We start from the raw sequence: 14,150 nt of genomic DNA, 5'->3' as shown, positions 1-14,150 counted from the left end.
TCTAAATGGCACTTTTGGGAAGAAATCGGCACGGTATAACAAAATACAGAATGCTAGAAAATATCTACACTGATTGAAATGTGCGGCTTAGTGCATTTTTTACAAAATTAGGTTTGAGATCGTGGGCCACGTCAGATGACTTCCGGGATCACATTTGACCCGCGGGTCATATATTGAGCATGTATGACTTAAGAGGTCACAGGGGACTGAACTTTTACGGGGCTTTTCAAACTTGTGTGAAAAATTCTCAGAAATAAAACTGAATCGAACTGCCAATAACCAATAATTCCGAATAAAAATCTTCAATGAATTAGGGACCCCTGTATGACTACGACCTCCTAAATTACACAGGCTATCTAGGTGGCCGTAGTATGACTCGGTTCCTGTGGCGTAGACCCAGTTTTATGAATAGTTGCTTTGACAACAGGTTTAAAATTTACACTGGTGTCTTAACGGTAAAAAAAAACCAACAACTATAGACGTGTGTCACCGAACTCGAAACGATGGAGATAGACACGATCCTTTTGAGAGTACGATTGATGAATAGTATTAACAACAATCATTAGAGGACTGCATAATCGCATTTCTTAGAACAATAATAAAGAAAAATTTTGACTTTCCACAAGATACCTAAGTTACTTATCAAGATTTTCTCGAGTGTTCCTCGAGAAAATTGTGTTAAAACAACCGCAACATTCGCTCTGAAACCTTGGCATTTAATACGGTATTAAAAAGGTATTATGCAGATTTTTCATGCAAATGAAGCATTTAAAGTGATGGTTTATTCCCACGGTCTTACATAAGCATCAGTTTTGCATATTATAGGATGCGCTGGTTAAACTGCATTCACGCGGAGATCTTGACTCTACTGCCCTATATTCCAAGTAAGTGACGGCAATGAAAGGTCACAAGAATGGCTTTTAGTTTCGGTTCGCAGAGGGGACAGCGCTGCGTATTTTTCTTTTACAAAAATGCACTCTTGGTAACCGTTACAAATGCCACTAATGCTCACAATATTAGTGAATACATAGCGAGGTATTGCATGACTAATATTGTGAGTGACTCGATTGTGTAATGAGGACCTACAACTCTTAGCTTAGGATACCTTCAATTTCAAGACAGTCCTGAACCCTATTGCGGCAATTTACTTACTAATTCCTAATCAGTGTTTTGCGGCTACCAACAGTGCCATCTTAACAGCATCGTTGGCCTCGGTCAGAGTTATGTTCCGGGCAAAGACACCTCCCTTACCAGATATGGTGCCCGGTGTGAAAATAATAGCGAGGCTAGCGGATTCTTGACAATTTCTGGTTCCTAAAATGTTCAGGACCTCTTTTGTCTTGATTTTATATATTTATGGGGGAAGGTAATTAGCATACAAAAATCCATGTATTATTGTAAAATATATAGGAATGCTGAAAAATATTCATACAAAAAAATTTGAACACACAATCAAGTAAATTAACACAAAAATTAATGAAAATTCAACCACTGGAGATAATTTCAAACTAAAGAAACAATTCCAAAACTAATGAAAATACAAAATTGATTAATTAGAAATTAAAAAAGTAATTAAAAGAAATAATTGCGGCACTTAAAGAAATTCATCACAAGTAATAGAGAAAATGATTCCAGAATAAATAGAAGAAATTATTACAGAATTGATAAGAAAAAATGATTTTCCAGAATTAGTAGAAGAAATTATTACAGAATTAGTAGAAGAAATTATTACAGAATTAGTAGAAGAAATTATTACAGAATTAGTAGAAGAAATTATTACAGAATTAGTAGAAGAAATTATTACAGAATTGATAAGAAAAAATTATTACAGAATTGATAAGAAAAAATTATTACAGAATTGATAAGAAAAAATTATTTTCCAGAATTAATAGGAGAAATTATTTTCCAGAATTAATAGAAGAAATGTGTGTGATTTTTTTTGAATTAATAGAAGAAAAATATTTTTCCATATTTAATAAAAGAAATGATTTTATTTAATTGATGGAAGAAATTATTCCAGAATTAATCGAAGAAATGTTTTCAGAATTAATCGAAGAAGTGATTCCAGAATTAATCGAAGAAATTATTTTCCAGAATTAATGAAAGAAATCATTTTCTGGAATTGATGGAAGAAATGATTCCAGAATTAATCGAAGAATTATTCCAGAATTAATCGAAGAATTATTCCAGAATTAATCGAAGAATTATTCCAGAATTAATAGAAGAAATGGTACCAGTGCAGTGAGTGACCAAAAGAACAAGGGACCAGGATAATGATTGACCAAAAGAGTGACCTAGAGCGAGTGCAAGCATGGGAGTGACCAAAAGAATGACCAAGAGACAAAGGCGCATTCAGTTCATAGGTGTGCGGCTCAAGCGGACCAAAGTACAGGGCGAGGAATTCGAGGAATGAGTGATAAAGAAAATTAGACTAGAATGGTAGAAGGCAGGGGCGTACGCAGGATCGATCTTTGGAGCGGGCGCAAAAATTTTCTTTCCGTTGAAGTTTTAAGGTAACACTCTTCAAAAAGCATTTAAATTAACAGAAATTGGTTAATATAGCAAAAAAAAAAAGAAAAAAAAAGGGCATTTTCTTCTGATATTTCAATTTCTTCCACCGAAATATAATTTTTTTTTCTAATTTTTGGTCAGCTTGGAGAGGGGGGGGGGAGCCCTGACAACCCGCTGCGTACGCCTCTAGGAGAAGGGCGGTATAATTCGTGTGGCCCACTGGTGGCAAAACCGTAAGGCCATCTCTGTCCCTAAGGATGAGGAGATGATATACCCGTTTGAAGGAAACCCTTTTTTCTGGATATTATACTGTGAGATGAACTCGGTAAGAAAAGTATGCTAGTCTCCACCGGGAATCGAACTCAGTCCTCTTGTAATCCGGGGAAGCACGCTATCCATATACACCACAAGATACATGACCATTCCTTCCTTCCTTCCTTATTTACGCCCTGTAGCGTGACAAAAACAGATCAAAAGCGACTCAATTTCGATACTGCACTTTGGTTCAACTAAAATTTTTCTCAATGACTTTTAACGAAGTTATTTTTGTTTCTTGATGTCACTGTTGGCATCTACCATGCAGATCTGTCAATGTTGACGGATCTGCATGGTAGATGATGTGTGAAGATTCTTTTAATGTAAATAAAATGAATCTTAGAATCTCATCTTTATATAAATCACCCATAATCCGCGCAAATCATTATTCATCAGAATCATATCGTCATCATAATGTATTCATTGATGGCATGTTTTACTAACCTATATCACACATTGATCTGGTTTTATTGACGATTAAAAGAATGAATAACAATATAACTTTCACGTATTTTTCTTTTTACATAAATCATGGATTTACACATTACGGATTGGCATCGGATTACGTTGCTAATGGAATCCGAAAACTCATTTAAAAAAATCCTTTTTCGGAAAGGTGTCGATTTTCATCTTCCTTTGGACAGTCGAATCTCAGCGATCAGTGATGTGAATCTTTGATTTTATTGCTATAACTATTTGTAATTTAACGTGATTTGGGCTATTGTTATAGCGATCAAGAGATGTATATGAGAAATACTACTTTTCTTCTTTGTTATATGAGTAATCAAATACTCAGTTGAGTCAGACTAATGTGAACACTAGATCATATCGATTTGAGCGGTGCTGGCCGTTCGCAAAACTATCGGAAAATTGTCAGGATTTGTGATGGTAAGATGCTGGAAGGTTGTTACGTTTTTCTAGATCAAAGCAGACTTCATTCCATTCAATAACTCGAGAACCATGGTCCAGAGAAATATGTATTTATAATTCCTAGTATTTGATGTTCAACACTTGCCAGAAATATTGTTTGAAAACTTGTTTTTAAAAAAAAACCTAAAATAGAGGAATTTATATCATAAGTTTTGTAAGAAAACCAGGTATCTAGCGACTATAGCGTCTACCAAAATTATTGGTAGACAAACCGTGTCTACTAAAAGTATTGTTCGAACAGCAGTGTCTTCTCTAACTACCATGGATGGAGATACGCCAACCCCCCCAGCATCAAAGGTGAAGTCGACTGATCTAATGCATATATGTATAGATGAATTGACATCATCATCATCATCGTGCCCTCCAGCAATAATGACCGTGCCCCTCCAGACTTCCAAGTCTATCTCCGCCTATGCTAACTATTAATGGAGAAAAAACTGTGACTGCATTTGTTGACGAAACCAATTTTATAATTTTTTAACCAAAATTATTTCTAGAATAAGTTTCCAAAAGTATTGTTCAAGAAATCCAGTTTACCAAAAAAGTACATTTCGAGAAATCCAATTTACCAAAAACACTGTTCAAGAAACCTAATTCACCAGAAGCATTATTGAAATCTCATTTAATAAAACTGTAGTTGAAGAAATATAAAATTGTTGTTGAAGAAAAGTAACTTATCAAAAGTATTGGGGAAGAAAGCTGTAATTTACCAGAGGCTTTGTTGAAGGTACCTGTAATTTACCAAAAGTATTTTTGAAGAAAGCTAATTTATCTTTTTTTTTGGAAAAGAAAAAGAAACCTAGTTTTCCAAGTGCATTATTGAAAAACCTAATTTTTAAAAGCATTGCAAGAGAAAACTAATTTAACAAACGCATTATTAATCAAAACACCAAATTCACACAAAAGTATTGCTGAAAAGACTGTATTTACCAAAAGTATTGCTGAAAAGACTGTATTTACCAAAAGTATTGCTGAAAAGACTGTATTTACCAAAAGTATTGCTGAAAATACCGTATTTATACCAACAGTATTGCTAAGAGTACCATACTTACTAAAACAATTTTTTACACTGGTAATTCTTATATTAAATAGGTTTTTGAAGAGAAAAATTCTGACTAATTTTTTGGAAAAATTTCCCCCATAATATGTAATTATGCGTTAACACACACACACACACCACATATTCACTGAAAAAGAACCAAAAAGAGAACAAGTGATTTATAGGACCGTAACAGGGCGACACACGGTGGATCAACATCCTTAATATTTTGATACGTTCTGTATTTCCACACCCGATTAGCTTACGTCCGGGAAATAGCTAAGAACAGTGTTTCTCAATCTATGGTCCGCGGACCACGATGGTATAGAGCAGAGTTTCCCAAACTTTTTGTTCCATCGCCCCCTTGTTCAAAACATTTTCATTTTCATCGTCCCCAACTCAAACTAACCCATAAGATCCTATACTTTTTCCAAGGCTTCTACCGCCCCCGGGAGCGATATTGCCCACTTTGGGAAACACTGGTACAGGTGGCCCGCAAGCAGACTTGATAAAATTAATTCTAACTGAATGAAAAATTATTCAACCTTTGTAATATTGATGTCAGTATTTTTTCCTTATAGGGTCAAATAAAAATTTTACCTTCATACTTGGGTTCAAAATATATCACCGGAGAAAATGTCGGGATTGTAATCCTACGAGGTAGGATAAATACGGGATGTATCACAAAATTTAGTCAAAAAATGCAATTTTCTAATTGCTGCAGGGTGGGGGAAAGGAAGGACTGCTACAAATCAAGATAAACAAAAATGTATTTCAGGAGGGGGAAAAAAATTCAAATGATCAGATGACCATATTTCATTGCGAAAAATACGTAATAAATTGGGATCTTGAATATGGTAAAATACGGGGTGTTGCCAATTACCATCAAAAATGTTGCCAGAGGTAAGCACAATCACTAATTGTTATTAAAATTGCGAAAACAAAACGTTGAACCTGAAAAATACATGAGATGAACACGTTTCATAAAAATTAATTCTAAATCTTTAAATGTAATTTGAAAATGTATAAATTTGATTTGATTTGTGAACAATTATTGTCATAATTATCATAATATAATTTATATATTATGAAAAAAACGCTATGTATATTCCTGACCTTTATTAATATTACAAAATCAATATTTATTGTATAAAAAAAATCGGAACAACCAAAATTAAAGGAATGTCCTGTATTACGGGACACAAGTGGTCCGTCAAATTGTTTCAGACCTCTTGGTTTCAGTAAGGTTGAGGAACGCTGGCTTAAAGTATTATCCCGATTTTCCATACACATTTAGAGTCCCCCCTCCCGGAAATTTCGTGAGTAATAAATTTCTAAATAACCGTTTGAAGCATTTTTAGTTGGAATAGTTCAAAGTTACGTTCAAATTTTTTTTTAATACAAAAATATCAACAATTTTTTTTTTAATCTTTATCAACAGTGGATGGTTTGAAGATGATCTGTCTTTTGATAAATACGAAATTTCTTAACGGGATCAGTCAAGTAATATGCAAATTAGACATTTTTTTTTTTTTTTTTGCACACCGGTGTAAGAACTGAAATTCCAATCATTTTAAACACGATTTTCCCAATATTACGAGACTTACAGTTTGTCCTTGTTCCGTGAATCCAGTCTGATAATCCGTGGTGAAGCTCTCGCACTAAAAAAACAGGTAGAAGAACACCTATCGGAAACAAGATGAGCACCCCGAGTCCGCTTTGAGTAACAGTCAGCAGAAAATAAAAATCTCATAGTGCTCCGTGCACATCTCTACCACCGCCGCCATCTTCTTTTCTACGTGCCATTCCTTAAGAATGATGCCATCCATATTTCTGAACGTTTTTACACTTTTATTTCTATCTTCACGTGTGTATGTTATAACAACTAAAAACAAGGTGAGAGGAAAGCCCAACAACCATCAGCCATTTTTCTTTCTTTTTCTCTCTTCAAGAGAAGGTCTTTCGTTTTAAGTTCGTTGCCAAGAATTTTTTGACACTGATGTGATTCTTGCGTTTAAGGGGCACGTTTCAACAACCGAAAAGTTCATTCCAGAGAAGAGAGAGCAGAAAAGAATACCTGGCAAGTTTGGCAAGTTATCCGTGACTCGCCTTTCTCTATATCCCGTTAAACTCTCCGTGACTCCATGCTTTGAACACGTGAATGGATACTTTTATGTATTTATATATTTTTAGTCCATATTGATATATAACGTCCAGTTCTCTTAGTGGATGATCCAATCAATTTGAGGCCGTCGGTGGTACTTCTTGTTATGACTCGTGAGGACGAGTCTTTCGGGCATCTCTCGACTCTCTGCTGTTGCTCTTCCAAAAAACACACTCAGTCGATGCTATTTTTTGACACTGGCGCCTTTCTACCTCCTCATTTGCCTTTAGAAGAATCCGCCCCGTATTTTTATTTTTATTTCCCATCCTTCACTGCTCTGTGTGGTTTCGGATCGAACTTGTGTGTATATGTGTGCGACTTGAATTGCTTACTGGAATTTTCAATTTGTGCATTGAAACTCGGTTATAACGACAACTCGGCTATAACAATGATAATTGGTGGTCTAGGCTGATTCCGGTAGGGAATAGTGTTAATGAATCTTGCTAGATTTTTTTTTTTCATATCAAAAAAGAAATTTGAATAGGATTTGATTCATGAATTCCTAATTATTAAATTGAAGTCATATGTCCGCAGGATTTCTTCCTTTTATGTATCATACGTACCAGCTTCATTTGGGAACTATTCATAATCAAAGTGATAATGAAGGAACATTTGTCAAATTAACCAAGATGATTGGTGATTATGCATAATAAAAAGCGGTTATGAATAATCACCGATATTTATCACATTTACATTAACATATAGTTGTCGTGTGACTCATGGAATAAAATACGGAAAAAACTTGCCTATAACAATTATTATTAATCTAGCAGTTTAGGCCCCCCCCCCCTGGTTGTACACACGGAATAATTTTCTCAAAAAGTGTTGGAAAGTAATGAAAATGCTACTCTGTTAGTTTTCAAATTCAAGTAAAATATAAAACATTATCAGGAAAAAAAAAATTTTCCTGTCGCAACAATAATTTTTTTCGACCAATTCTGGAAATTTTTGGATGGCCATTGATATGATATTGAAAAGATATGTTTCAAAGTGGGGGAAGAAAAGTAGCAATATACTACAAACCTGAAAAGGAGGACAAAAGGGCGAAAAACATTCGCCTGTGACGTCATGAGAGTAGTCCAAAAAAGACTACCCAGGATTAAGGCGATATATAACAACTGATATATCCAACGCCTATACCTAGGATGGCCTCTATGGTGGTCTAGAGGTCAGAGGTGCGAGGACCCGAGTTCGAACCCTACCGTCGCCACAGTGGTGATCGGGTGAAGTTGGTTTTCTGTGGTTCCCAACTTCGAGGCGCGAATGCGAGCGATCTACCCGTTTAAAAGTCTCGCCACAGAGAGCAACAGACCTACAACAAAATAATTATGAAATCATTACACTTCACTCATAGTTAGAAAAATTGATGGCAGATGGAAGTACTATACAGAAACAAACTTCACGTCAGATTCGCTACACGTACACACACATTCCAACATATACCAATTCGTTAGAAGTTCCTCAGAGAAATATGGAAGAAGTGCATGTGTGGTTCAGTAGTATACCTGGGATGCTTGTCATAGTTTGAACACAGTATTCTATATTTCGTTTCTTCTTATGTTGGCGTAGAATCTTTCGAGGTGACTCACAAATACCATACGGTTATTGTATGAGGGGCATAGAAATTACCAACTCCGTTCCGAGATAGTGTTTATTTTCCACACAACGATAAAATAATATAGTCACCAGAGGTTCTCAACAACCGGTGCTTCGTGTACACTCAGGGGAGCTCCGCGGCCGCTCGAGGAAAATGAAACAAATCGGTAAATTTGATAAAAAAGAAAAGATCCACGGGGCTCCGCCATAGAAATTATATACTAAAAAGGGCTCCGCGAGTTAATAAAGATTGAGAACCGCTGACCTAGAGAGTTTGCACAAGAACGTGAATGAGCAAACGAGTGACCTAGAAAGTTTTCAAGCACGTGAGTGAGTGAAGGAGTGGTCTCTAAAAGCAAAAGAGTTACTCAGGGCGTCTGCAAGCATGTGATAGACAAAAAAAAAGGCATAGAGCATGTGTAAACGTGTAAATGATCAAAAAGTGAACCTATAAAGCAAGGAACCATGCCAGTGAGCGACCAAAAGAGTGATATAGAAAGTGTGCAAATATGTGAGTAACTAAACCAGTGTGCAAATATGTGGGTAACTAAACCAGTGTGCAAGCATGTGAGTGACCAGAACAGTGTACACTCATTTGAATGACTAAAGGAGTGACTTAGAGACACGGGTGTATTCTCAGGAGTGGGGGGAAGGAGTCCAAGTGGGTTGTAGCACAGGGTAGCGAATTCGAGTAGTCAAAAAAATTAGACGAATGGGAGAAGAGGGACACATATAATTCTGCAGCCCACAGGTGGCAAAACCCATAAATGCGACTCTGGATTCAAGTGCGTACGCAAGGGAAAGGGGGACTCGAGGAAGATTGTATATTCGTGAATTATTAATGCGGAGGGAGGAATCCGCCCCCCCCCCCCACAGCAGTTTTTTATTTGGGAAGTGGGGTGGCTCGGTTATGTCACATTATGACCTACATGCATCGAGAGCTGGAGACAAACAACACAAAAAAGCTACAATCGTTGAAAATCCTCCTTTCTAATTTGGAAGATGGGTAGCAGAACTTCTCATTAAAACCATGCCTACTGTTTGTCCGTAGTAACATTTCACTTTATGGAATGTAACATTATACGTTAGAGGCATGAGCTGAGATACGGCATGGGGCGAGGCCGTTTGTAGAGCATCCTGGGCTCCACGGGCAAAGTGATTTTTTCTTTTTTTTTGAGTCCCTACCACTCGACCTGACGAGGCATTTTTAGGTTCGAAAATTTTAACTTTATCTTATTTTCCCTAGACCCCCCCCTCCCTGTATTTGAGCACCGCCCCCCCCCTCCCCGGATGTGCCTGTGTTGGCCCATGCATTTGCCCGGAACTGCGTTGAGCTATATTTCCGCTCCAATTTATTTCCCGACATTCTCCAGACTACATTTTGGAAATTAGTGGCACATCTGAATAACTCAGTTCGTTAGTTAAAATTTTCCTAGGAACCTCTAACTGTAGTCGGATATAGACTTCAAAAGCTGGGGGAGGGGCACGACGATGATGATGTAAATTCATATATTGCATATACATTAGAGCAGGGGTTTCCAACGTAAAGTTTCTCACGGAACCCTTGATGATAAGGAATGAAGCTATTCTACAGAACTCGATTTTTGCACATTTATCCGAAAAAAGTGTGCCCTACTGCCGTCCGAACAACACTGAAAGAGGGCTTAAGCCTGGTTTTCCTAGGAACAGGTTACCTGCACCGTGTGCAGCGTGAAAACGCTGATTGGTTAAAAACCCTGAATTTCAGGTTTTTAACCAATCTCCTCCTTTACGCTGCATACGGCGTAGAAGTTACACTCCTAGGAAAACCCGGCTTTAGACACCTCCTCTCAATTTACATATTTATTCTCATAAATCATTGTGCCAAATGTTATCGTAAAAGCTCCTATTTAACTGGTACGTGGTCCCACAAAGGAGGGAGAAGATCTGTCAGGGCTCCTGCCCGGGGCCCCGAGATGATTCTTATCAGATGTGTGTGTGTGTGTGTGTGTGATTCTATATTTGTTTTTCACACTACAAATTCATAACAGAGGGGTCCGTGAAGAGTCTGATTTGGGGCCCACCAAAGATCTCAGCAGGGGCCCTTCTGTGGGATGTGAGGACATGTGGGGGTCTCTCCGTGCCGTGCCAGGTTGCACTCATGTTTGAGACTGACGAAGATGGAGCCCCGTGTGCCTATTCGGAGGTATATTCACGATTTGATTATAACCATCACCAGAAGACTCCCGTTTGAGAACTCACATATGCTTTAATCATGATGCTAATCATTGAACTACTTATAAGGTGTTCATCTGAATTCCGGTGAAATAATTCCCTCAATACGAAATCAAGCATCTATCCTCAATGGTTTTAGTAAGCAATATGACCCCTCACAAGAGTAGTGCTGGCATGGTGCAGGTCTATGGGGGTGGGGGAGGGTGATCGGGGTGATCACCCCTCCCCCAAGCGAAATGCTGTAATTCACCGAATTTTCGGAGCTTCTATATGATAATATTGCATTTTCAATCAATCCGTTGAAAATTACCCGTATCATCGTTTTTGATTAAACAACAAATTCAAGGAGTTTTCAACTGAAAAACTGGGCCTGAGACTATTACGGGAAATACGGGACAAAATGCGGGACGTATGATCGCCTTTAGATCCGCCCATGGGACTAGCAGGACCTGCACAACCACGTTTCCCTGCTCACAGAATCTGAAAAAAAAATGACGCTTTTTCTTAATTACTTTTGTCCATAACCAATAAACGAGTAAAAATAAAATTTTATTAGCAAAAAATGTGCCTTCTAGAAAATATTGAAAATAATTATACAGTACAGTATAATATTGTAAGTGAGAAACATCAATTAACTGGAGCCCCTTCCGCCACCTATCAAATGAAACTGTTACGATTCTTCGCATTGAAATTATCAACCGGTTTTAGATTAATATGCCATATGTAAGAAAAATATATATGTAATATTATTTCATAATTTTATAAACAATAATATAAATTAAATCATTGAATTTGCTTCAAAATTTTAACAGTTGATAATTTTATGCGGTAAAGTAACGTTAGTATAACATGCTAAAAAAAATCGTAAAAGATGTAATTCATAATCAAACTGGTCTGCGATTATAATCTTTCAAATAAACAAACATTCCTTTGGATTATACAATCACAGAAAACCAAGGGTAGCTATAATTTTCAAGTTTTATACAAATACAACGCCACAACAGGCAAAATGCCCAACGAGGTGGCTGATAATACTAACGTATGGTATAACGGCTGATAAGCTGATTTACTAACGTTGTTGTACCGCACACAAATAACAATCGTTAAAATTTCGGGACAAACTTGCTAATTCAATTAATATAATTGCTTTTTAAATATTAACTAGTATCATATCATGTTGATTTTTTTTCTGTAGCAAATTAATTAAAAACCGGTCGCTAAATCTAATCGGAGAATTATAACAGTTTTATTTGATAGGTGGCGGGGTACTAGTTCATTGATGTTTCTCTCATTTAATACTTAATATGGTACTGTATAATTGTTTTCAACATTTGCTAGAAGGCATATTTTTTGCTGATAAAATTTTATTTTTACCCGTTTATTGATTATGAAAAAAAATGCCAAAGGGAGGCAACATTTTTTTCATGGTGAATAAGTTTAGAAAATATGGACTAGAGTCTGAGAATGCTTCCGTGTACACAGAATTTTGCTGGGGGAAAAATCCCCTATATTGTATAAGAACGTCATTTTGTTTGTACAGATTTCGAAATTTTGTGCGCAGGAAAACAGTTCTTTGCACGTGAGGATCCTTGGTACCACCGAAATAAAATTTTCATTCAGTTCAGCTCAGCGAGATTTTTAAAGCGGCTGATGTGTAATATTAATTATATTTTATAGCTCACAGCAGGAGTTCGAACGTAACGATATTGCTTATTATTTACGTAGTAAATATGCCATTGAAAAAAAAAAAGCGTTGTGAGTGATTGCCAGAAATTCCTAAACTTGGGCATGAGGACGCATGCGCTTTGGCTTGTTCCATGCATGTGTTTACAACAGATGGCGCCACTACACTATCAATGAACACAAACACACAGCAATTGAATCGTCAAATGGAAAAAGGGGTCATGTCACATTTTTTTAATTTTCATGTTTTAATGGATTCGTGTAATAGAGACGCCAACTCATCGTTTTATGGTAAAATGGGCCAAGTCTCGCCTCTAGATGCTGAGAAGAAACGGATGTTAAAAGGAAAAAGGTGTCAAGTCCAGGGCATGACCCCTTTTTACATTTAGTTCTCAAGACCGCTAACAGGTTTTCCTGTTGACTTACCTTCATAAGAAAGTTTTTGTTTTGCTGTTATTTGCTATTTATTGTTTTTTGTTTAAAACGTAGTAGTTGTTATTATGTAATTATGTTGTAATTATTAGTACAGAAAAGAGGAGCAAACAATTTTATGATGCAATCATACAAGTTAGAGCTTTGCCAAGAAAACAGAGATATTTTCCTCTGCGTATTGGCTATCCTTACCTCGTATTCCAGTGCAAGTCGGTGCAGTAATTGACGCTGTGATGCTAGGGGGAAGGGGGCTGCCCCAATGTTCGTGCCATCCTAACGCATGGGCCGACCTGGGGCCTCAGATGCAGAAGGAGGGGCCTTATATGATAACATCTCACAAAGAATTTCTAGTTTAATCATGAAAATTTGTAAAAAAAATCAATTCTAGTTAGGTTGAGGCCTTCTGAAAAATCAATTAGGCTGCCCCCCCCCCCCAATCTGGAGCAGGGCCCCCAGGCCAGACTTCTCACGGGCCCATTTATAGGGAATTTATGGCGTGAAAAAAAATGATGAGAATCGTCCCTGGCCACTGAGCCTTGTCCGTCCGTCCCCCCTTTCGAGGGGGCCATGATGCTCTTAAGACAGGCAATAGGAGCCGTATTTGTGGTGGGGGACGTCAACACATTACTAGGGCATAGGTGGAGATTGACTTGGTTGGAAGTCTGGGGGGGGGGGGGCAAGGTCATTATTGCTGGGGGGGGCACGATGATGATGATGTCAATTCATCTATACATATATACATTAGATCAGTCGACTCCACGTTTGACTCTGGGGGGGGGGGCCCCTCCCCGTATCTCCGCCCATGTACTAGGGTGAAATCAAATTCGCTTCTCAAATAAAAATAAAATAGCCACTTGACCACAGGCTGAAATACCCTTCCTTCGAGATTCAGTCCCTTTTCGTGTGTTCGTAAAGGTGAGTTGTTAACCAAATCATTTCGCGTTGTTTGAATTGTTATTTGTACACCGAATTGTTCACAAAAACGGAAACGCCTATAATTGGCGACTTTTTTTTGGCGATGTCCTGCATTTTTTTCCTCTCAAATATGGTCACTACATTAATGCTTCTTTTTTTTGTCTTCAATCATTACCAGAAGCTTAAAATAATATATATATAACAAATCTTCATCAAAAAAATATATAAATCAAAATCATATTTATCTTCTTTTTTCTCGATACTTGTTTTGTCGTTACGAATTTTTTCCCCCTCTCATACCACTCCTACTGAAGTAAAGTGAAGTGCGAGTGTTACGATAAAAATCGTAAC

The 14,150-nt window shown here is 37.2% G+C and overlaps 1 protein-coding gene across 1 annotated transcript in view; it reads right to left on the bottom strand.

The window, feature by feature from the left end:
- The window catches only part of LOC149088099 (uncharacterized), a 109,839-nt gene extending 103,204 nt beyond the window's left edge, over positions 1-6,635 (bottom strand). Inside the window, exon 1 of the mRNA XM_089244314.1 lies at positions 6,403-6,635. Coding sequence (XP_089100440.1) covers positions 6,403-6,548 — 146 coding nt within the window. The 5' untranslated portion in view covers positions 6,549-6,635. The remainder of the gene's footprint in view (positions 1-6,402) is intronic.
- Between the last annotated feature and the right edge of the window lie 7,515 nt (positions 6,636-14,150).

The sequence above is a fragment of the Pholcus phalangioides genome, unplaced genomic scaffold (genome assembly GCF_987345545.1).
Source record: "Pholcus phalangioides strain wild (caught in Gottingen) unplaced genomic scaffold, Ppha-v1.0 ptg000003l_1, whole genome shotgun sequence".
Classification (NCBI taxonomy): Eukaryota; Metazoa; Arthropoda; class Arachnida; order Araneae; family Pholcidae; genus Pholcus; species Pholcus phalangioides.
This window is presented reverse-complemented; position numbering and strand designations above follow the sequence as displayed.